This window comes from Rosa chinensis, chromosome 5, assembly GCF_002994745.2.
Source record: "Rosa chinensis cultivar Old Blush chromosome 5, RchiOBHm-V2, whole genome shotgun sequence".
Classification (NCBI taxonomy): domain Eukaryota; kingdom Viridiplantae; phylum Streptophyta; class Magnoliopsida; order Rosales; family Rosaceae; genus Rosa; species Rosa chinensis.
This window is the reverse complement of record NC_037092.1, coordinates 41,848,583-41,871,809: the sequence shown is the minus strand read 5'-3', so window position 1 is coordinate 41,871,809 and position 23,227 is coordinate 41,848,583. Positions and strand designations below refer to the sequence as shown.

The 23,227-nt window shown below is 38.2% G+C and overlaps 2 protein-coding genes and 1 long non-coding RNA gene across 4 annotated transcripts; 2 read left to right on the top strand and 1 right to left on the bottom strand.

Annotated features, from left to right (window-relative positions):
- The first annotated feature begins 531 nt into the window (after positions 1 to 531).
- Positions 532 to 1,519, top strand: LOC121049422. The gene is made up of 3 exons (XR_005800139.1): positions 532 to 1,081; positions 1,171 to 1,383; positions 1,482 to 1,519. It is a non-coding gene; the product is annotated as an uncharacterized LOC121049422 (long non-coding RNA).
- A 16-nt stretch (positions 1,520 to 1,535) lies between these two features.
- On the top strand, positions 1,536 to 4,671 carry LOC112165268. Its single transcript, XM_024301746.2, has 11 exons — positions 1,536 to 1,574; positions 1,657 to 1,770; positions 1,862 to 2,476; positions 2,598 to 2,903; positions 3,020 to 3,288; positions 3,419 to 3,592; positions 3,684 to 3,791; positions 3,886 to 3,955; positions 4,043 to 4,141; positions 4,252 to 4,382; positions 4,465 to 4,671. The coding sequence occupies exons 1-10, from the start codon at positions 1,536 to 1,538 to the stop codon at positions 4,345 to 4,347; spliced, it is 1,890 nt and encodes a 629-aa protein (XP_024157514.2). The 3' UTR covers positions 4,348 to 4,382; positions 4,465 to 4,671.
- Positions 4,672 to 19,530: 14,859 nt separating this feature from the next.
- LOC112165271 (ankyrin repeat-containing protein ITN1) lies at positions 19,531 to 22,736 on the bottom strand. Of its 2 annotated transcripts, XM_040506754.1 has the most exons (6): positions 22,493 to 22,736; positions 21,945 to 22,108; positions 21,064 to 21,555; positions 20,824 to 20,970; positions 20,284 to 20,735; positions 19,549 to 20,160 (listed from the first exon to the last, which is right to left on the bottom strand). In XM_040506754.1, the coding sequence occupies exons 2-5, from the start codon at positions 22,036 to 22,038 to the stop codon at positions 20,695 to 20,697; spliced, it is 774 nt and encodes a 257-aa protein (XP_040362688.1). In that variant the 5' UTR covers positions 22,039 to 22,108; positions 22,493 to 22,736; the 3' UTR covers positions 19,549 to 20,160; positions 20,284 to 20,694. The 2 variants fall into 2 exon arrangements, with proteins under 2 accessions (XP_024200525.1, XP_040362688.1); XM_024344757.2 differs by lacking the exons at positions 20,824 to 20,970; positions 21,064 to 21,555; positions 21,945 to 22,108; positions 22,493 to 22,736 and having other exon boundaries at positions 19,531 to 20,160; positions 20,284 to 20,777.
- Between the last annotated feature and the right edge of the window lie 491 nt (positions 22,737 to 23,227).

The window sequence follows — 23,227 nt, the reverse complement described above, 5'->3', positions numbered from 1 at the left end:
CACGTTAAGCAAATTTCTATATTCAAGACCCCATCGATGCTAACTGGTCAGTTGTTGTCAAGTGCCCAAATAATGACTACCATGGGGTTGAGGATGAAGAGGAGGTGCATGACATAGAAGTAGAAGAAAGTCCATTTGTACCCATAATGCCATCAGTCGATACCTTTGATGATGTAGATGGTCATCAGCCTAGCATACATATGCGAGATGGCGATGAAGGAATATGGGTTGACAATGAAAGCCTACCTCATGACTGATGGGAATAGGTAGCTCATAGGGTTATCATATTTTTTATATTTATTTTCCAGAATTGTTGCTTTTAGCTGTTAAAGTTATAAGGTGATGAAATATATTTGACATAATCATTTATCTATATTACCTCAGTGTGTGCTTTTTCATAATGGACCATGTATTAATTATCATGTAGCTAACCAGATTTGCTTATGCATTTCAGATCATGGCACCAAAGAATAGAGCAGCAGTTGCTAAAGCTATCGCTTTAAGAATGAAAGCTGTGCAAATGAAGAGGGCTAAACCTAAGGATATAGAGCCGACAACTTCACCATTGAAAACGTTTGTGTCTAAAAAGAAGTCTGCATCTCCAAATAAGAAGGATGTGTCCCAAAAGAAGAGGACTTTGTCGCCAAAGAATAAGGCTGGATCCCCAAAGAAGAGGACTGTGTCGCCAACGAAGAAGGCTGCATTCCAAAAGAAGAACGGCGCATCCTGTTCTAGTGCTCGATCTGTGAAGGATGTGTCAAGCAGTAAATCTGGAAACAATTTTAAGTCCACTAAGAGAGCACAGAGAGCAGCAGCTTGTAATGTGGAAGATATCAACGTAACAGGTGGTTTAAGGCTGCTAAAGCGACGAATGGTGACAATGAGTCACATTACAAGGCGGCTGATCAGAGGGAAGCGGCTAACTGTGGAGATTAATGATAAAGGGGAACCAATTGGTAAGGCTGCAAAAGCAATGCAATCTTACATTGGGGTCTTAGCACGTACAAAGATCCCCATTATCATTGGTGATTGGAGAGAAGTGGACCCGGATGAAAAATAGAAAATATGGGAATCGATTGAGGTATTTATATTATCCCTTAAACTAACCTTATAGCTTTGAGTTTCACTAATTTTAGATGTTAACTTGTTATTGCTTCTGTTTTTATGCAGGAGGCATTTGTGATTCCTAAAGAATGTAGGAAATTGGTGATATCATCCGCTGCAAACAAATGGCGGGATTTCAAAAGTAAACTGACTAAAAAGTACATTATACCTTTTATCGATACACCTGAGCTGTTGGAAAATCCTCCAGATGACTATCGATGCATTAACAAGGAACATTGGGAACAATTTGTTGCTGAAAGGATTTCTGATGCATTTCAGGTTTGTGAACTCTTACAAACTAAGTCCATCTGTTGGTTTCAATTTAGCTATGTTGAATAAGTTGAATCCAATTTTGTTCCTAATCATTTTCTTTGTAGGAGCTGCGTGAAGCCCAAATAGAAAAAAGAAAGGAAAAAAAGTATCCTCACCGTATGGCGCGTAAAGGATACGCTAATTTACAAGAAGAATTGGTTAGTTCTTGGTTCATAACATAAATTTGCTGGGTACATCGTGATGTTGATCCACTCCTAATATGTTTCTCATGTGTCATAGTCTGCGACAATCCCAATAGAGGAACTCGATCGTGCCACAATGTGGGTGAAAGCACGGCAAGACAAAAATGGTAACTTCAAAGCAGTTGAGGTGCAGGAGACAACCAATAAAATTGTAAGTCATTTCATGGTACTTTCATGGATGATATTGGTATTGTACAAGAATTACATCCTGAATCATAAGTGTGTTTATATATTTGTGTTAGCAAAAGTTAAAGCAGAAAGAGTCTGATGGATCGATTACCACACAAGGTTCTGATGATGTGCTCACTTTGGCGTTGGGGAGACCTGAGCATCCTGGTAGGGTACGGGGAGTTGGAGGATATATCAAACCAGCTTCGTTCTTTGACCTGCCTAAACGACGAAATAAAAGTGTTGAAGAGACAGTGAGGAAAAGTGTGAAGAGGATATTGGAGGAAGAGAAGGAAACCATTCTTGCAAAGGAAAGAGCTTTATGGCAGCAGGAGAGAGAAAGAGTGGTTGCTGAGGAGCGTGCATATTGGACAGCCAAGTTTGCAGAATTAGCTGCAAAAATTGATGAAAAGAAGTTGCCATTAGAGTCACCAAAACCTGTCACAACCCTTCAAGATCCTGGTTCAGGACAAGGGAGTTGTTCCCGACATGCTGAGAAAGTTATGCAGAATAATCCGGACGGTGAGCTCAATGCAGTGAAGAAGAGGTTGGTTTTAAATGATGATGCAGCTGGATTGTTAGTTGAAGAGAACCATGAAGTTCCAGAAGGGAACCCCAAAGTAACGGCAATAATCGAGGAGGAGGTTAGAGACATCATGGCTCCCAAAACTTCTGCAAACACAGATCTGGTAACACCATTGTTCCCTTCATTTATTTCTTTTCTCATTTTCTATAGTTTTCAGCTTTAGTGGAACTATTAATGAAACTAAAATATATGAACTAATTGTTTATTTTCATTGTTTGTCTTAGGAGACGATTGCTGCGGTGCATAAGTGTGAACTGGCAGTAGATAGGGTGGACAACATTGTTGCAATTGGAACAATTATTCAAGTGAATGTTGCATCGAGCGATCAGCTGATACATAGTGTTCCATTGGGAAAGGAAAATATGCGCGTCTCAGTTGTTCGAGCCATTGTTGATGATGCCCTGTTACCTATTCCAGTGAAGGATGAGATTGTCACTGTCAGCGACGCCATTGGTACTTGTGTTGCCTGGCCAAGAAACCTGGTTGTTATCCCTGGAGAAAAGGCACCCCTTAAAGCCATTGAGCAGAAGGTAACCAAGCAGTCTTATATAGATTTTAGCTAGTTTGAAAATGGTTTTGTTCAATATGCAATATGTTAATCTGGGAAAAGTTGATAACATGTACTCTTATTGGTTTACACAACTAGAAAAAAAATCGTGCTAATACCAAGAAGAGAATGAGAGATGTATTTGATGATAATGAAGACCTTGAAAACTTGCCACCGAATCTGCCAACAACATTAAAGGATTTGTGCACGTGGGGGAACAATTTCCTTAGAGGCGGGGTCACCATCCACACAACATTTGCTGCGGACCTTTTCGGCCGTTCAAAGAAAGTCTGTCTGTTTAGAAGTGATCTCTATACCATGGCCAACAACCTAGAAGTATCAAATCGTGTACTAGTGTTTTACATGAGGTAAGGAATTATTAAAGCAACCTGAGTGCATATAGTCAATAATTCATTATACGATTGAATTTTGATTGTCATGTATCACTGTTTATTTTGAAGTACTTTTAACAGTCTCATATTCCAAAATAATTTGTAGCTACCTTCATGAAGTCTTGAAGAAGTGTAGGATGGTGGATATGGTTGCCTTTGTCAATCCTGATCAGACTGGTACACTTGGGTGTGGAAATCCCACTGAAAGGGCTTGGTCTTTGTCAGATCGCTATAGGCAAGGGAGGTTAGGGCAAATCTTTGTGGTTCCATATAACTCAGGGTACGTAAAAAGTAATTTAAGCATCTGGTCTGCCAAGTTATATTGTTAATGGTAATATAACATATTTTTTTAATTTTATGTTATCCTATAGTGCTCATTGGATGTTGACGATTGTGAACCCAAATGAAGAAGTCGTGCACTTCATGGATCCACTTAAAAGGCGACTCGATACTGGGGAATGGAAATCTATTGTCAACAAGTAAGTCTCTTATATTGTACTATAGTGATTGATCAGTTGGTGTTAGTTGGTCATGTACTGGACTTGTTTACTAATTATCATTTTCTGTTTGAAGCTCCATTAAAATCTATAATGCTCACAAGAATCGGAAAGGAAGGAAAGTAATTCAATGGAAGAATCTTGCTGTGAGTCGGTTGAACTTTTTGTAGTGGTTAGTTTTATGTACTTCATTGTATATTTCACCTTCCATTATCTTAATTCTGTATTTTCAGGGTATTCCGGAGCAAAAAAATGACAAGACTTGTGGATATTTCATTATGCGTTACATGAAAGAAATTGTGGAGGGCAAGAACTTGGATTTTAGTATGAAGGTAAAATTGATCAACTGCTTACCTATGGACTTTATTGTTTAATGATATAGTACGTGCATGCTCTGTGCATGAAACTTTCATATTTAATTTGCTGCATTTCCTTATTGCAGTGGGGAACGAGGTCAAATTTGGTTTACACAGTCAATGATATTGATGAGATCCAAGCGGAATGGGCTGAGCATGTTTTGAAGTTCCCAGAAAATTAAGTATCAGCCTATATATATGCTTTTGTTTCTGGTAGGTTATGAGCAGTAGTAGTGTCTAGGAACTGCTTTTGTGCATTTTGACAGAACTGCCTATATATATGCTTTTGTTTCTGGTAGGTTATGAGCAGTAGTAGTGGCTAGGAACTGCTTTTGTGCATTTTGACAGAACTGATGGAAAGTGTTGAACAAATGCATGCAGTTGCTGTAACTACTCTATGGATGCTACTAGGTTTTTGTCTTAGTTAGATTAAGATCCGTGCAACAATGGCAGTCATTAAAATCATTTAATGTAAAGGCTAGCATGCTAGCTAGTTTAGTATTATGCTACTGATGGGAATGTATTTTGGTGGGTTGATTTATGCAATGAGGAATTTGTTGATTTTAGATCTTATAATTAATTTGCCTTTCTCGATTGACTACTGTACAGAATGAGGTTTGCTATGGTTCAAATCCAACAAATGCAGGTTTATGATATGTTGTATCACAAATACAGTAACAATAGAAAACTGAAGTTTATTTCACTGTCAAACAACAGAGATGCCTTTAACAGACAACAGAAAACTGAAGTTCAATTCACTATCAAACAACAGATATGCCTTTAACAGACAACAGAAAACTGAAGTTCTATTCACTATCAAACAACATAAATACTTCTAACAGACAACATAAAAATGAAGTTCAATTGATTATCAAACAACAGAAACGCGAAGTTTTATTTTCTATCAGACAACATAAAAACTTAAAATTGTGGTTGGAATACGAGACAGACGACATAAAAATAAAGTCTTACAACTACTTAGATGACATATGAGCATAATTTACCCAATTATAAGTGATTTACAAACAACAATTAAATGTCGTTAAAAATGCATTCAAACAATAGATTGTCAAACAAGTCTTTATTTTGGTAACTTCAGACCACATATATATGTTTTCTTATTTGTCTTAAGACGACAGAGGTTTTATTAAAACTGTAGTTTGTACCTCATTTCAACAACATTAATATGTCGTTGTATATGATTAATAACTACAGAAAGTTCCATATCCTTCAAAGTTGGGTTGTTCAGACGACAGAGCCTTACGAAACTTTTGTTGTCTGAGTGAGAACAGACGACAGAGGATATCTGTCGTCTGATGCTATAAGAGATGATAGCTGGATAGACTACATATAATTTGCATATCAGATGATAGATATAATCTATCGTCTGAAGCTATTATTGGCATAGTGTAGGCACACAATGTGCTACAAATTGAAAATGAAATCAAAGAGAGCCTCAAACATGAAGAAATCCTGCTGGAGAAACTTTTTCACCATGAGAAGAGTTGAAATGCAAAGCAACTTATATGTAAAAACAGCAAAGCCAGATAAATGATATAGTGTTCAAGTTTCATATTGTAATATAGTTTTTGGAATTATTAAATAAATGAGTTGTTTCAAAGAAAAACAAAGATAGAATGTAGAAATATTATTTCTTCATAATGCCAGTATGCTACTGACATCCAGCAGTGTTAATTCACATAATCCAAACCACAAGGGCAGTTTCATAATTTACTTGTCCATAGAAAGAATTTAAAAAGTGAAGGAATCTGACCACAAGATCTAATACCTTGCGCATGGGCCTTGCATGCTAGCGCTGTTAACGGCCATCATCTGGTGCCACAATGTGAGCCCCTGCAATTCTATTTATTAATTTCGGTTTTCGTAAGGTTGGTTTCAGATTTTAATTCCGCAAGTTGGGATTTGAACTAGTTCCGATGAGGTAGGAATTTTCCGATTTCGCTCGGAATTAATGATTCTCGTTGGGCTTTAGTAATCTAGTACAAATTGGGCCTATAGAAGAGTTGGGTCAGCCCACATCATTAAACCTGGTAAGGGAGTTTAATTAGAACAATAGCCCGCTTAGAGTGCATGAACTACTTGAGGTGTGTAACTGAGAATGAAACACGTTAGTATTGGGATGTCACACGCGTTTACCCTTCCTGCAGACAACGTTCACCACTTCAGATGACATTCTCCACCTATAACTCTCGATTTCTCCGTCACCCGCACTCAGACCATACTCCTTTAGTTCTCAGAAACCACAGATTTCACTCACTACTCTCATCTACATCCACCCAAAACTCAACCAGCTATCTTACCCAACCTTGCCAAGAATGGAGAAACTAACCATGGCAACGGGTTAGAAGCCACTGAAGTCCCCATCTCCTTCTGTTGCTAGTGTAGAAGCTTGGGGTTTGGAAATTAGACTGAAATTGGCTCACTTTTAAGGTAATCTCCAACTCATCCTTGGTGTTCAATGGGTATTTTGATTTGATTATAAGGTTGGGAAATTGATAGTTCTTCTTAAATCAAGGTTTGGAATTGGGGAAGAGTAGAGAATTGGAGCTGGAGGTTGATCGAAGGCTCTTGCCAGTTAAAAGGTGGGATTATGCAGTACATAAATCGAAGAAGAAGGATTTTGGGGTGAAGGCTACTTGACTGCGTGTTGATCAAATTGAGGTAAGATGCATTTTAGGTATAAGTATAATTAAAGTAGAAATCTGGTCAGCTTTTGGTGGTGGTGTAGGTTACTATAATTGTTTAATAAAAGATCTTTGGAATATGTTCTATGAAAGGTGACGTCCAGCAAGACTAGTCAATGGTTTGGTCTTGATATTTGTAGATTTTATCCATAATTGTGAGTTTTGGGAGCCAAGGTGATGGATGTGATTTCCGTGTATAATTGCAGTACTTGACCAAAACTAGATCAAAGTTGTAGGCTTGGTATGGTATTAAGGTTTAATTGTGGGCTGCATGTTGGTATAATTGAGGTTTTGGTCAGGAAGTCGTGTGGCATGTTGTTAGTGCTTAATTAGAAATCAAAGGGAGGCCATGATTATAAAGTTTGGTATATGCTATGTTGGGTTGTAATTCATGTTTGGTCGAAAATGGTACATAGGTGAAGGATAACCATTTGTTCCTAGAAAAGTTTACTAACTTAGAATTGTGTCGGATTTGGGATTCCAGTGACCCAGGCTTAATCAACGACAGTGATAACTCGGAGGTTGCCTAAGCATGGATTGGGTAGGGGGAACTCACCTACACCTCGCTAGAGTTTACTTTTATTTAAAGTATTGCATAACTTACGCACGGTTTTGGTTTATTTTATTATATTATATTATTTTTCTTTTATCGACACGGAAACTTGTTATTAGCGTGTCGAGGCCGTGCTATACGGTCAAGTAAGTTAGATGACTTGAGAGCGAAGGGTGGCTCTGACTTCCTTGGGTTCGATCCCCTTAACCTCCGGAGGGTTAGTTACGCCGGTCGTCCGAGTACTCCTATTGTAACGATGGACTCGGTACGTGTGTGTAGCTAGGTAGTGGACGCTCTCGCTACGCTTACCTGGTAATCACTCTAATTAAGGTGTAGTTGGTCCGTAGGGACCGGTCATCTGGTTATGGAAATACTGGGATCCCGTCTATGAGTTGTATGTGCTCAATTTTGCGTATTTTACTTATACGTTATACGATATATGCATTTCTCATTTTATACTACGTTTTACTGCATGCTATTTATAAAACCTAGTGGGGTTGAGCTCCTCTACTGGGCGATGAACGTATGTGATGCTCACCCCTACTTTCCCTCCAGGAACTGAGCAGCCAGCTGAGGACCAGGCTTAGGCACTTGGGTGTTGGCATCGTCAAGTTGTGTATATCTTCTTTTGGACTTGACTGTTGGTTTGGCAGGTGTTGATCGGTCTCCCTTCTTTTGAAATTGTGATTGTGACTTGGTTTTGTTGTGGGAACCTTGTAAATTTGTTATTATCCGCCTGCCTATCTTTTGGTGTGTGTTACTTAGTGTGAACTTGAAACCCGAACCTTGGACTCTTGACTTTTGTGGAATGTAAATAAAGTACTCTTTTGTTGTAAAATCTTTACGCTTCCGAATCGTACTCTCAACCTCAATTGTAAACGTTTTCCTCACCACAATTTTAAAAAGGCCTTGCAAGCTTTTGTGGCATGGGTTTGTGGCACAAGCTGCAGACTCGTGTTCAGAGGCTTGCGGCGCTGTAACGTGATCCTTCCGGGGCATTACACACAAGATCTAGGAACATCGATCACTGTTAAGGGCCTGCGTCTGGTGCCACAAAACAAGGCTGCTCTGGCCTTGGTGGGTTCCCTGTTAAGGCATGTTCTCCACTTTGTTCAATCGGTGCTCCATCGAAAGGATGAGGAACAGAGGATTAGACAGGTATGAAGGAGACAGCTGTGAGTAGTGTTGTGGTCCATCATGAGTATGAAAATATGTGCAAATTTGTGTGATGTTACCTACTCCCAAGATTAGGAGGTCAAGTTTTAGTAAGGGGAAAAGTAAGAGTATCGTACTCAAGGGATTGAGTAACTCTACCCTAACTAGATTATCGCAAAAAAAAACCTAGAAAACACATGTGAGTCTATCTTTTTACAAATTAATAGTCTCGGCCCTTTGGAAGCCAAAACTATCAATAATGATATTTACAATGGTAAAGTGGTGAATCGGTTTTGTTGATTTTAATTTCTATAAAGTAACATAAGTTGCACAAAAATAAACTAAGCTAATAAAAACAAAATAAAATAGAGACTTTGATCAATGAGATAAATAGGAGCATAGGTTTTGCACCTAGTCTCCCTCATGCATATAATGTAACCCATTTTCAAATGACAACATACTTTGATAAATTTCCCCTTAGTGCTTTGATGAAGCTACCAAGAAACCAACTAGTCATGCAATTTAACAATCTCTTCTGAAGTAAAGCTAGATTACACAACCTTTATACCATTCAAATCTTCCGGATCCTAAATGGCCTATGGTTCCGTGAGCCTAAATTCTTCCGGAACCTAAACCCACAACATCATGCTTTAATTTCTAGGTAAGAAACCCAAGCAATTTAGTTCTTCCCGTAAGAATAAGCTAAACCACCACCCTATTAGCTACACATGCTTCTCGGTTACAAAAGATTGTCAAGCTTAAGTTTCCGATTTCATTAATTCCTACAACATGCTTCTAGGTGACAAATCCAAAAACACATGTAAGAAAGCATTAAAGTAAAGAAGCTAAAGGATTCAAAACATGCATATTCATCAAAAACATGGCATCACACTATTTTATACATGAGTTTCGCTAGGGCTAAGGCCTAGCCCCAAATTTATTCTACTCACAACCCATAGTTACATAAATCAAACCCATAAACATAATAACATCAAGAAAAAGAGAGGAAGAGTAGAGTAAGTGGTTGGTTACAAAACTAGCTCCCCTTGATGCAAAACTAGTGAGAGATGTTTCAAAGTATGGAAATTTCGGTTTTCTCAAACCCAAATTGCCATACAAATCCACAAAACTCTTAGAAGCTATGAAGAACAAGGCTTGTATAAATGGAAACTAAGGTGTGATTGATCAAAGATATAAAGGATCTTTGGTTTTTGGTAAAAACCCAAGACACTTTACACTTTTCTCTACACAAAAGCTAAACTAAACTACCTAAAAGATGAAGAATTATGGAAAATGGAGAGGAAATGGAGAGAGGAAGAAGATGAAATGGATGAAGGAAGACATGAAAAAGGTCCAAAGTGAGGGGAGGGTGTTTTTATAGGCCAAAAGTGATGAATGGAGGGTGGAGATAAAAGGAAATGAAGGGCTAGATGTGGTTGACAAATGTGTAAGCACAAAATGTGGATCTAGTCTTTAACTCCACATGGAAATGACCAAGAAAGCCCATAGATATTTTGGTGAAGGGGAAAAAGTAAGGGCAGAAGGGTCATTGTGTAGGGAAACAAGGTAATAAATGGGAGACAAAGGTGTAAGGTGTAAGAATGGGACCACTTGTCATATTTCAAATTTTGGATTTCAAAATAATCTAGACCTAAAGTCTTCCCACCTAAAGTCTCTTACCCTAATCAGCTCTTCCTTCTTCTCCACACATGGTCTTGGCCGGCCAACTTGGGCGGAATCCGGCGTTGACTCTCATTTCGTCAAGTTTTCGCACTTTCTTCCTTCAATTTAATCTCCAGTAAGACTTCAGAATTAGCCTTTGGTTTCTTCATACCAAATGTTCCTCCATGAGTTTACATCATCCTCGTAAAATTTCAGAGATTAGTTCGTCATGGTGTGGCCGAAAATTCTGCCCGAATCCGTACAGGTCCGGTTTTGCAGTTTTTGTCTTCTAGTGCAGAAATTTGCACCAATCTTTTGAAGGACTTCCATTCTGAACTAGCTCTTGAACTCTTCATAACAAATGATTCTTAGGATGTCTAGGGATATGGAAAATTTCAACTCATTTTGAGTTCATTTGGTCAGTCTGCCGCTCCTCCTTCCTTGCCTAACTCGGTTTCTCCTAACCGGAGTAGGAAAATGTGCTAAAGTTGAGTTTTTAGGGCATTTCCAAGCTTTTCCATTATTTCCTAGCATGATAAGGAAAACATAATAAATATATATAATTAAACACAAAGGTTAAGCAAAAGTGCAATATTAGGGGAATAATTACTAGGTAATTATGGACCTAACAAGTAGACGCCCAGGAGTAGTAGCAGTCGCTTGGTGCTAGTTGGAGAGGCTTCTAGTGGCAGACTGGGATGCATCACTTGGAGGACAAGAGGTGCATAACTCCAAGAAGTTGGGAACTCCCGTCATCTCGGAGCAGGTGTTTGCAGGTATTAAGAAGGCAGGCTTTTTGAAGGATTGGGTGGCTCTGACAACTCCTACACTGGTTGGTGCTGTTAAACAAGTTGTTGAGATGCCCCTGGCCATAGTGTCGTCATCTAAGGAATCTAGGGTGGATGTCGCAATGGATGTGGAGGAGCATGAACAACATTCGATCGTAGGATTCAAAAGGAAGGCTATGGAAGAAGAATGCCGATATGGGAAGCGTTACGTTGCTTTCTTTGCACTTGTACTTAAGTGGATGAAAATGTTCAACTGGTGCTGCAGCACAAGAATGGAAAATTTGTGATTTCTCCAAAGAAGAAAAAGTTGGGGAGCCCAAAAGGAAGCAAGAATAAGCCCAAGATTGCTCAAGAAATCAACATAGATTTGCAGGTGAAAAACCTAGGAAATGGAAGTTTTGAGGATGCTAATAAGATTGTTTCCGGTTCTGAGATTGCTAAAGGAGAGTTGGATGGTGGGATTGATGTTGTGCAGATGGCGGAGACTCCAAATGCAGAGGAAGGTGTGGAGGGTGAACTGTCATCCTTACCTACTAGTATTATCTAATTTTTTTTAGTGGGCAAAAACCTGGAGTTTGGTTGGTTTTTATTTTATATGTTTCTAAGTTTCTAAGTTTTTGTTAGAATAATGATGGGTGGACTGTCTAAAAGGTGGGTGAACTCTGGGTATACTGGGTTCTATTTGTTTTTAGAATAGGGTTTTGTGTGTTCAAAAGGATGATTTTTTCTGTCGACCTCATAGGGGTGTCATGCATTTGGTACTGCATGCTGAATTATAAAATTGGGTTGACCTTTTTGCTTAATTTTAATTTTTTTTATTTGGAGGGAATCATCATCCTTTCAAAAACATCAAGTTATCAACAACGTGGTAGCTAGGGTTTGCATAAAAATTACATATGTTAAACCTATCTTGGAGCGGTCATCTTACTATCAACTTTGATCTACTTCCTTAATATTGATTATTTTCATCCAATTAACTTTGATTACCATTTAGAAATGAGGCAATGGGTTAACAAATTCTTGTGTGCATTAATAACAAAAACCCTAATTAAATCTATTGACTCGTATAATAATTGGTTGGACGTTCAATCAAGTAACTGGGTCATTCTTGTGCTACTCCTCCTACACTATCTGAAACTTCTTTTCCACTCATCTTTCCTTACATTCTTGTGATAATGTTTGGATTTGGATCCTCTAAACTTCTTATTGTGATAAAGGTATCAATTTATTTGGAACTGATAAAGGTATCTGGTGCATATATTTTCATACACACATAAATAACTCTAAGGAAATACAAATGGATGAAACTTTTAAAATAAAATAATAATAAAATTTTCTACTACCTGAAGAAAGTGTGATGGCAGATGTAAAACTTTATCTTTAATGCATATGTCCATCCCAAACTTTTTAACACTGGCCTCCTAGCAATTGAGTAAGGTGAATGAATAAGTAAATCATAAAGTAATAAAAGAACAACTCTTCAATGACTAAGCCATAAAACTAAGTATTTTAATTAAGAAAGAATTATATACCTATTCATTCAGTTAATTTTGTGCAACATGAACACTATAGAATAAAAAAGTGAAGGATGTATTTGCAGTTCTATTTGTTGTGCCAATAATTCTCTATAACGCATTGCTTTTTTTGCCTTGGGGTCATTATCATTTGCATTTGGAAAAGTCATTTTTTTATGTTTTATCTCTAATATCCTTGGTCCATCTCTATAAGATGTATTGACTATAAATGAGAGGTGGAAAACGGGCTGGCCTGTCCTGACCCATTTTAGGAGGACTATTTGTGCAGTGCTCAGCCGCCCAATTCATTATTGCACTCGGGCTCGAGCTGGCCCATTAACTTAAATGTGAAGCCAGACATTCATGTGCCGGTCCATTTACTTAAATGTTAAGTCCAGCCCTGACCCATGGCCAGAGCACTTATCGTGCATGGCCGTACTCCTACCGGACCAATAAACTGGCCATGATCGGGCCATCCCAAAATTAGGCATGGTTTTGAAATTTTAATTTGAGTATTTTTCTTACTATCTGTAATTGAAAATTGATTTTATATAACTATTTAGAAAAATAAAATAAATAAAACTCTAGAACAGTTTTCCTAATCTTTGTTTTCCAAGATTAGTTTCCTAATGGTTTATTCCACTATATGAAAGAAAATGTGCCAACTTTCAAGGCTTCTCTCTCTAGCCGCTATCTTCCCTATAAACCCTAGTCAGCGTTTTTCAATACGTTGCTCGTCGGTCGCGCTGCTGACATGGCTGATGTCAGACGGGTGGTGTCTATGGCCTGATTTCAAAAGTAGTTCGGTCTGATGGCTTCACTGGTGGGCGGCTTTTGAACTTATCAATTTATCCTGCTAGAGGGGCGGCTTGTGTGCACCATTTTCAAGGATGGCAGAGCGGACTGGTTCCGGTTCCAAGCAGAGGCGATGGCGGGGCGTCATCATTTGGACTGTTGGCGGCTTGGTTCCTTCCTGGATGATACTCAGGCGACGGACGACAATGGCTTGGTCGCGGAGCTAGTGCGTGTCTCTTCATGACTTGAGGAGATTGGTTCTAGGTTGGGCTGCAAGTGGGCCTTGGCTGGCTCTCCCTTAGGCCTTTTGGGCTGTTATTAGATAGATTTTTTTTTCTAAATAATTCCCTACTTTTGGGAGCTAGGCATTGTGGCGTTTTTTTTTTCCGTACTTATTTGTTATGTCTTGTGGCAAGCTTATAGGCTCGGTTTTTTAGTGAGCACTATTTGTTTAATTAGTGATCTATACTTATGTATCACCGTGGTACCACCATAATTTCTTGTTTGTCTATTAATGTCAGTGGAATGATATGTAATGGTCATTCTAACTTGCTATTAATATATGGTCCATGACCTCATTCAAAAAAAAAAAAGTGTATTTGTTTTTATCTTTATAAAATGAAGATTTAATATCTGACTTTACACACATTTACGCAAGCGTACATATCATTATCAAGATAGAGAAGGATTAAGCCCAAAATTATCGTATCAAGGGGATTAGTGGCTAACCCACAATCCTTGGGTAATTGGAAATAGAGACACTTAGCATACAAAAGAAAAACAAAAAGAAAAAGAAAATAAATAAAATTAAAATGCTACTCTTGTAATACCCTGGAAATTCGTTACTAATTTCTTGGAATTTCTTGAAATTAATTAAGTGTTCATTAGTACGATTTTGTGGTTCGAAGGTAGAGCGGAAGTGTTTCGGATGAATAATTACTCTAAATGTTTTATTTTCGAGGGGTCAAAGTGTTGACTTTTTATTTGTTAAGTTTCTCCAGAAACTTCCTTTACAAAAGTTATAGAGTGCGTCGATACGAGTTCGTGAACATGCAGAACGCAAAAATCGGGGTTCGAATGAAGAAGTTATGGCCAACGGAAAAAGTTTCCATTTTTGGATAAATAGGAAAGATTCGGATATTTTTCAGAAAACCGTAAATTTCCATAAAAGGAAACCGGATCCGATTTTCTCTCCCGAGCCTCCCTCCGACCTGTTTTCTTCTTCCGGACATATCTTCGCCGTTCGGCCACCAATTTGGCCGCCACCTGTCTCATTCGAACTGCCTCTTCAAGTTTGTGTTGATGGTTTACGGCGAATAGCCACCTGGACGAAGCTACAAGGGCGGCAAAGGGTTTTTGGTCCGCCTTAATTTCTCCGTCCTCCTGCCACCTGTCATTTCTTGAAGCGCAGGAAACTCTGATCATCCCCTCCAAGTGGGTTGAACTGATTTGCAGAGAGGAGGGAGAATCGATCAAAAATCCAATTTCGGGTTTTTCCGACTTCTTAAACTTTCGAGGTAAATTCCGGCCAAATGGCTTAGATTTTAACTTTATGCTAGTTGTGAAGTTGTACATGTTGAGATGAACATTTTGGCATAGGTTTCATGACTCAATTTGGGGGGTTGCCAGCGGCATGTAGAGCTCACTCGCAGCCATGGACTGCGGTGCATCCGTTCAGTTTTTGGGGTTCTGCTTTCATAGTTGTCTCCACTCGTCGATACGAGTATGTTGATATATTATGGGGCCATGTCATGATCATTTGAAGCAGGCTAGGTTTACGTAGTTTTGGTTTTCTCGATTTGCAATCTGTAAGGATCCGACCTTTGGATCGTAGTATAATTTTGTTAAATTGATCCTACAAGTGTTCCCGAGACCTTGGGAGGGCTTGAAGGAAGTTTTGTCTCAATTGACAAAATCTTTGGTTTTTTGTTCAAATGCTCGGTTCAAACCTTAATCGCTTTCGTTTTAAATTTTTTTTGAATCAATATGTTCAAAAACTAAACCAATCTAATCGTCATCCCACTTTAGCACTTCCCACTGATGAAGATTGGTTAGTTGCTTCAATTGTGTGTCACTTTTTAAAAATTTTTGATTCTTCAACAAAAACTTTGTGTGGTGTGTATTATCCGATATCATGTCGTGTTATTCCTTGCTTAGTAAGTATCAATGTAGCTTTTAATAAATATGCTAAATATTATGTAATTGCTGCTGCTTTGGAGACCATGAAGTCTAAATTTGCTAAGTATTGGAAACGATTTCCTCCCGTATTTTGTCTTACTGCTGCTATGGATCCTAGATATAAGTTTTTTGCAATTAGCCAATGGATGAAAAGTATGGGTGTTGAAGATTGGGAAATTGAAACTGCTATCTCTAGTTTAAAGCATCAATTGTTTGAATTGCACGAAGTGTACAAGGATAATATAGTGCCTGCGGTTCCAACCTCTAGTATAAGCTCTAATTTACTTGCATCTTCTTCTGATTCTATTGTTTTACCTAATGATGAAGATGAAGACTTTGCTGAAGAGGTCTTAAAAAAGGCTAAAACAGCAACTTCTACTTTTACCTCTTCAAGTTCTGATTGACAATATTATATTGATATGCCTACACTTGAAGTTGTTGATGGATGTGAATTTAACCTTTTAGGTTGGTGGAGATCTCATGAAGAAGTCTATCCCGTGCTTTGTTTGATACCTCGTGACCTGATATCTATTCTAGTTTCAACAGTAGCATCAGAAGCAGCTTTTAGTGCCTGTGGAAGAGTTGTATAGGAGAAGAGGACAAGTCTGTGCCCAGCCACAATTCAAGCACTGATTTTCTTGAAAGACTGGAAGCTGGCAGAAGCAAGGCAGCAAGACAAAGACCAAGATGAGCTTCGAGCTGAAGAGGAACAAAATGCAAAACTAGCAAGACCGGAATGGATGATTGCACTTGAGCGTGCTAATTCAAACACAGAAGGGGTCGAGTCAATTGGAGATTGAGGAAAGGTGTGTTACTGTGTTTTTCGGATCTAGTTTGTTTTGTTTGTCTTCAAATTCTGTTTTTTGGAAATGTGTGTGACTGTTGTGCTTTAGATTAAGGAAAGGTGTGTTATTGTGTTTTTCAGATCTGGTATGTTTTGTTTATGTTTTGTTTGTCTGCAAATTCTTTTGTTTTTGAAAGGTGTGTGACTGTTGTGCTTTATTTTTAGTGTGTGTTAAATCACTAAATATGTATATATATGTGTCCAGTTGGTATGTTTTGTTTTTGTTTTTTTTGTGTGAACTGCAATATATGTCTAGTTTCTAAATTATTTATAGGATTAAATACTTGTTACTCTTCAAACTTTTGCCTGAAAAACAGTTTAGTCCCTCGCCTTTCAAATTAAATTGGATAGTTCTTATTCTCTCTAATTCTCACACAACAGGTCTAAAATGACTATTCTACCCCCAAGATCTTTTTTTTTTTATTTTTCTCTCTCTTCTTTAAATTTTTATCTCTCTTTTTTTTTTCTCTTTTTTTTTTCTTGTTAGTTCTCTCTCTCTCTCTCTCTCTCTCTCTCCAAGCTCGTATCCGACCTTGAGTTTATCCACTCGATCCACCACACTCACTACCACTCTGCAGCGCTTGGTGGGCCCCCTCCACCCCTCATGGAAGCTCCGCCACCACAATTCCATCTCCACATCCGTCGTCGTCCCTACTAAGCTCAGCCACCTCTCCTCCTCCTCATCCTCCACCACTCCCACCAATAAGCCACCTCACTATCATCATCCAACATATTACGAATGATCAGAAACACCCAGATCAGATCGAGCAATAACAACACACTGAAACTACCATTTTACAAACAATTGATAAAACTAGTCGGAAAAGTTGAAGAACTAACCGAAAGGCAATCTCGTAATGTTAGAAGACACCGTCGGTTGACCCTGCTTCCGATCATCGCTCTCTTTCTCCAGATTCAGCTGCCAAAATGAAAGCCCTAGCTGTGACCACACCAGCAACAGTTCCCGGACCTTGCTTGCAAAGCTGGTTATGGCAAGAAGACTTACTGTTCTTTTGTGTAGTACTAGTACTAGAAGCTGAATCAGAGCTAGTTGGAGCCAAAGAAGGCGGTGCAAATTTGACTGAGTTGGCGGTTGGGTTCATCAGAGTAGTCGTCGGAGGCAGCGGTGCTGCTGAGCTGATTGAGGGAGTTGAATCGAAAGACAAGCTGAAGCTCCACCAGTCAACGTTGTGGATTTTGGTGCTTCCCTGGGTCGACCTGGAAAACCCGACGTACATGAAGTCATTGACGTACTGATCAAGATCGAGAGGGAACTAACCAAGCGGTTCTCTGGGTTTGAGATTAGAATACGAAACGGATATGTTGAAGACTCGACTCGACCCGCCGAATTCAATCCAGCAATTCATGAGGTCCCTGCTCTTGAGATCAATATCTGCAACGCCAAGATCGCGAATCCGTTGGGAAATTGTCAATAGTGGCGAGGAAGACAAAGACCCATTTAGTGGTGGGTTCTAGAGGGTTGAAGAAGAAGATGAAGATGAGAATGTAATCACGAATGTGTAAGGGGTGGGACCACACCAGCAAAAACAAAAGAGATGGAAAATTATAGAGAGTAGTGAGGAGGACAAGATCGATTTGTGGAGAGGGAGAGAGAGAAAAGCAGAAAAAATAAATAAAAAAGAGAGAAAAATAAAAAAAAGAGAGAGAAAAAGTAAAAAAAAGGATCTTGGGGGTGGAATAGTCATTTTAGACATGTTGTATGAGAATTAAAAAGAATAAGGACCATCCAGTTTAATTTGAAAGGCGAGGGACTAAACTGTTTTTCAGACAAAAGTTTGAGAAGTAACAAGTATTTAATCCTTATTTATATATTTTTGTGCAGGTTCTTTGTTTGGTGAAGACTTGATTGTGCAAAGCTTTTGCAGGTGTTGAATTACATTTAACTTTTTGGGAATTGATACAATTTTTGTATCATTACAACTTTTTGGGAATTGATGAGGACTTGGTCAGTTCTTGTATCAAATAAGTTTTTGTAGCCTTAGTGACTTAGTGCCACAGAGCAATTAATCAGTCAGAATGTGAGTTTCTGACTTTTTATGTGGGATTTGTAATTATTTGTAATTAACTCAAGTTCTGAAATATCAAAGTGTTCAGTGAATGTGTGTTTTTTTTTTTTTAATAGTTAGCAACATTTGGTTTTATGTGAGTTAGACAAAAGGACGGCCCGACCCTATTCAGAAAGGCTGGCCCGACCCTGCCCTTTTGGCCCTTGCAGAATGGGCCTTAAGGGTGGGTAAGGGTTTGCATTTTGAGGCCTCGGCCCTAATCTCTGTTGACTTGGTCAAAGCTCGACCCGGCCCTACCCTAAGCCCTAAATTTTAGGGTAGGGCTGGTCCTAGCCCGGCCCATGATGAGGCCTAATCCGTGTGAAATGACCTGTTTTTCTAGTAGTGCGAACTACAACTAAAGGTGTAATAAATATGTTGAATTGATTCAAACATATCTAGCTAATCCACGTAGTTAAGAACAGCTACTAGGTGTTACTACTTGACTTCTGGATAATCCTAAGAGGCTAAATATTCATCGATGTACTTAGTTGAAACCTACAGGGTCATTTTTTGTTTGTTGACCGACAAAATTGGAGAATAATTTTTGTAACATCAATTTTTATATTAATTAAATGGGTATATAAATTGGTTTAGGCTTCTTATAAGTAATTAATCTGTTGGGTTCAATAAAATAGTGAAACCGAGTTTGATCAATGGCAAGTCGAATAAGGAAAAAAAAAATTAAAGAAGCATGAGCCGTAGTATCTTGTTGGTGAGCCGCTAATCAGTTGGCTAGCTAGTTAAACTAGCATCTTGGAGGTCTAGGATTCAAACCTCATTAGCATTAAAGATGTGTGGGATGGGGTAGAAAAGAGAACGAGCCTTAATTAGGGCCCAGCACAGCTAAAAAATCGGCCTTCATAGGGTTTTTGAACCGCTTGAGTTTCGGAAGGTTGCTTAATAGAAAAAGTACTCTAACTTAACAAAAAGTAAATCCTTTTCAGGTTGGTTATAAGGTATTCTTTGAGTCTGATTTATAGCATTCGTTGATCGCCATGCTTTGCAACGATATGACTTCATTTGTCCTTTATATGATATGAAAAATGAGCTCAAATAAAACAACTCCACTTCGATCTCTATTATGTGTACAACAATACAGCCTTGACTTTCTAATCGATCACTCGATCATATGTTTCCATGGCTGAAATAAAAGACTTGAACAATATGTTGAAGAACACATATCAGACAAGAGAGGAAACTGCAGAAAAGCAAACAAAGCAACCGGGACAAATGCAAATACAAATATAAGATTTGGGACCCATCCTAATCCATAGTGACAGTCTAAATAGAAGGTTGCGCTAAAAGCTACCATCATAGATGCTATAGATATGAAAAGTGATGCGAGTCCTATCATCAACTTCAACGGTAACGATTTGAGGAAATCACCTTCAGCGTAACGCGATGTGAGGATGAACAAGAACATCAGTATTGAAGTTGAAGAGGAAACGAGTGCTACTCCATCTGCTATGGCAAAGAATAGGAAAGCAGTCTCTTTTAGAAAGTTTGGCTGTCCTGTATTATCAGATGTACCACCAGGTACGCTAAATGCAGCTGAAAACACAATAGCTGCGATAAGAGCCGCAACAATCATGCATGAACTTGCAGTGTCCTTCATCCATGCTTCTCCTTTGTGTAACAACCCTTCATGCTCACTTGTGAACAATTCTCGTGGTGTTTTTCCTTTCTTGTTTTTCATCTCTATGGAGTTAGGTTGTACAATCTTTTTCACTTCCTGAAACATCAAAGATATAAAAAGAATGCATGACAATTTGGCAAAGAAATTGAGAAATGTCAAAGTGAATGTACGTCCTAGCTAGTATGAAATAATTGTAGGCTTAGTGGGAGATCGAAGTACCTCAAACCATACCAACTCTCGCTGCATTTGAAGGGCTGCTCCTGATACAAGGTTGAGTTGATTTGGAGGTGCTAATTTTGCAGCCATATGTAAAATGTTATTACTCTCTTCATCATCAGTAAATGTCACTATGATATCCTTGATGGAACCTATCTCATGCACTAAATTGAAGATACTTGCATGACGATGCAAAACAGCAACATGGATCATACTCCGATTTTTGTCATCAAGTTGCCATATTAAGTCAGGATAAGAGTTAATGAGCACTGCCAGGAACTCATAATTTCCTAATTTTGTAGCGTCGAACAGTAATCTTGAAGGATGTTTGATTAGTCTCATCACATCGTCATGATCATTTCTCAAGATTTCTGTCCAAAGGCATTGGACTAGTTGAAGGGCTTCATTGACTTGTTACAAGTTTCTATTGTATGAGAAATTCCAATCTGGGATAACTTATGAATAAAAGGTTGAAAACCATAAGCCACAGGGTTCAAAATGACATGCACAGAGGTAATATTAACTTTTAAAGAACCGACTCACATGAGTTGATGAGTCTACTCCACGTTCCTGGACTTTGGCTGGTGAAGTCTGAAGGCGTTCTAGCCAAGATATGCAAAGCTGTTTCCTCTTTTGCATTATAAGCCTTAGCTAATGCTCTGTCACTTCTTAGAATCTTCAAAGCTAGATCTGCATAATTTACAAAGAAACAGATTAAAAGATCATTAGAAATGCAAACACTATATTGAATATGTGGAGGATGAATTGTTTAGTATATCTTACCGTACAGACCATTATCGATACAAGTAAAAAACAACGCTTGGCGGTCGAATTCCTCCAACCTTTCCTTGGTTCTAGAGTACAGGTTATCTGCCATTACAGACTGTCCCAACAAGGCAGCCATATAGAGTGGTGTCATTCCTGCAGCACCTCGAATTATTGGCAAATCCTTATTCTTCTTGATCAAAATCTCTGCAATTTCAATACTTCCAGCTGCAGCAGCAATGCTGAAGGCAGTGTTTCCATTGATGTCTTTCAGTGCCAAGTTTTGTGAACATGTCTCGTTTCCATTCAGTTCTTCCATCATTTCGACCAGCTTCTCCACAAAGCGAACATGTCTTGCTCCTGCTGCAATGTGAAGGACAGTGTCCTCCCCTCTTGTTATGCTAGAAGTCAAAAGACTCGGATCCTCCTTCAAGATTCGTTCAGCAGCTTCCCAATTGCCTTTTAGTGCATACTTAGAGAGTGGCACACATGTATTAAGGTATAGCTCTCCTGTGTAGGATTTTATAAAGGACAATTGATCAAGTTCTGTAATTAATTTGTTGAATATATACATAATATATTAGGTCCATTCAAAACGCAGAAGAATATATAATAGCTATCATCTTTTATCTTTGTTTCAAATATTGGAGGTGATAAAATCTCTGCAAAATCCACCAATACTTCCCTGCATGCATGGCACAGATGCAATTTATTAGAACTCAATTGCTCAATCGAGAACCTAGTTGTTTTACTCTAGTGTCGACTTTATTTACCTTAACCTTTTCCTGTCAAAGTGGTAAAATACTTCATGATCATGTATTCATGTATGAGAACTTGAGAAGCATGCATGATTAACACACATAATCTAGGTAAGAGTAGAAGGAAGATTGGCTACATACTATTGTTGTTTTCTAGAAAACGATGCGAATGTATCGAGTGAATGTTGATGGCAGTATGTGCACTTGCCATTGGATCTCCATTACCAGTAGCCATCAATTGAATTCCAGGCGGTACAGAATTGTGTGCTTGTGGGCCAGACAATGGTTCCAAATTGAACCTCCACCTGCACCCAAGAAAATAAAAGTAAATAATCAATTATTATATCTTGGTTTTGCGCATCTTCATCTTCTGTACTCCAACTAAACTTCATACTACTATTCCTAATTACATTAACTTTCATTTTCCACTCATATCCTACAAAATGTGGCTAGCTATGTGGAGTGGATCATATCAGTGAAAAACTGCATGGGTTATATACATGCATCCAAGAGTGTGTGGAACTGAAAAATGAAAAGAGCACATATTTTTACCAAAAACTTAATGGTTATGAAATTGATCTTTTATATAGACTCCTAGGTTAATTAAATTTGGTTAAATTAGAAACTGCTGTGCAATTCTCTGGAAGGTGAAACAGAGAGAGAGAGAGAGAGAGAGAGAGATGGCTTACAGTTAAGCGAAGTATCACTCTTTTGAAGCTAATTCGCTCCTGATATAGCATGCATGTAGAATCTTTTTTTGATGAACGAGCATGTAGAAACTGTGAGTAGTAAGATGTTTGGTTGGGGAAAAATGGAGCTACAGTAGTCATATATCAGTGGAAACGTACGTATCCATTATTTAATCATATCATGTTCAAATAAAGGAGATTTAATCTACGGAACCACATTGATTCAATAAAGAGGAATAAATAGAAATTCTTTACTTGTTGTCATCGATGGTATATATTCGTTTCATAGCTTAGTAACCTTCTAAATTCCTTGGAAAATTCGGTAGCTCAAAAGTTTGCTACATTCCTTGGTTACTAAGTCATTGCTTAAATCCATTTTCGAGAAAAATGTTAGTAGCATCATTTGAGGAAGTTATATATCCACTTTCGAGAAACATGTTGTAAGACGCAGATTCTTTCCTTGTAATCCTCTATATAAAGAAGCCCATATTATCAATGAAAATACAACTCAATTCTCTCCTAATTTCAGTTTTCTTAAAACACAATTAAGGTATTTAAAGAGAACATTAATTTTGCTAGTTGACTAATGTTTATCAGCTTTAAATAGTGGTAATATGTGTAATTTAGGAAAAAAAAAAGGCAATATTTTATCCTAGTTGACAATAATTGGGTGTAGATTGAAAAAAAAAATAGTATGTAGGTTTTCTCCATTAGATTTTATAGGAATTGGGTCTA

Coding starts and splice junctions, on each gene's coding strand:
- LOC112165268 (XM_024301746.2), top strand. CDS start 1,536: ATGGCGCGTAAAGGATACGCTAATTTACAAGAAGAATTG. Junction 3,593..3,683: donor GTGGTTCCATATAACTCAGG/GTACGTAAAAAG, acceptor GTTATCCTATAG/TGCTCATTGGATGTTGACGA. Junction 3,792..3,885: donor TGGAAATCTATTGTCAACAA/GTAAGTCTCTTA, acceptor TTCTGTTTGAAG/CTCCATTAAAATCTATAATG.
- LOC112165271 (XM_024344757.2), bottom strand. CDS start 20,622: ATGAGACTAATCAAACATCCTTCAAGATTACTGTTCGACGCTACAAAA. Junction 20,161..20,283: donor GAGAGTTGGTATGGTTTGAG/GTACTTCGATCT, acceptor TTGATGTTTCAG/GAAGTGAAAAAGATTGTACA.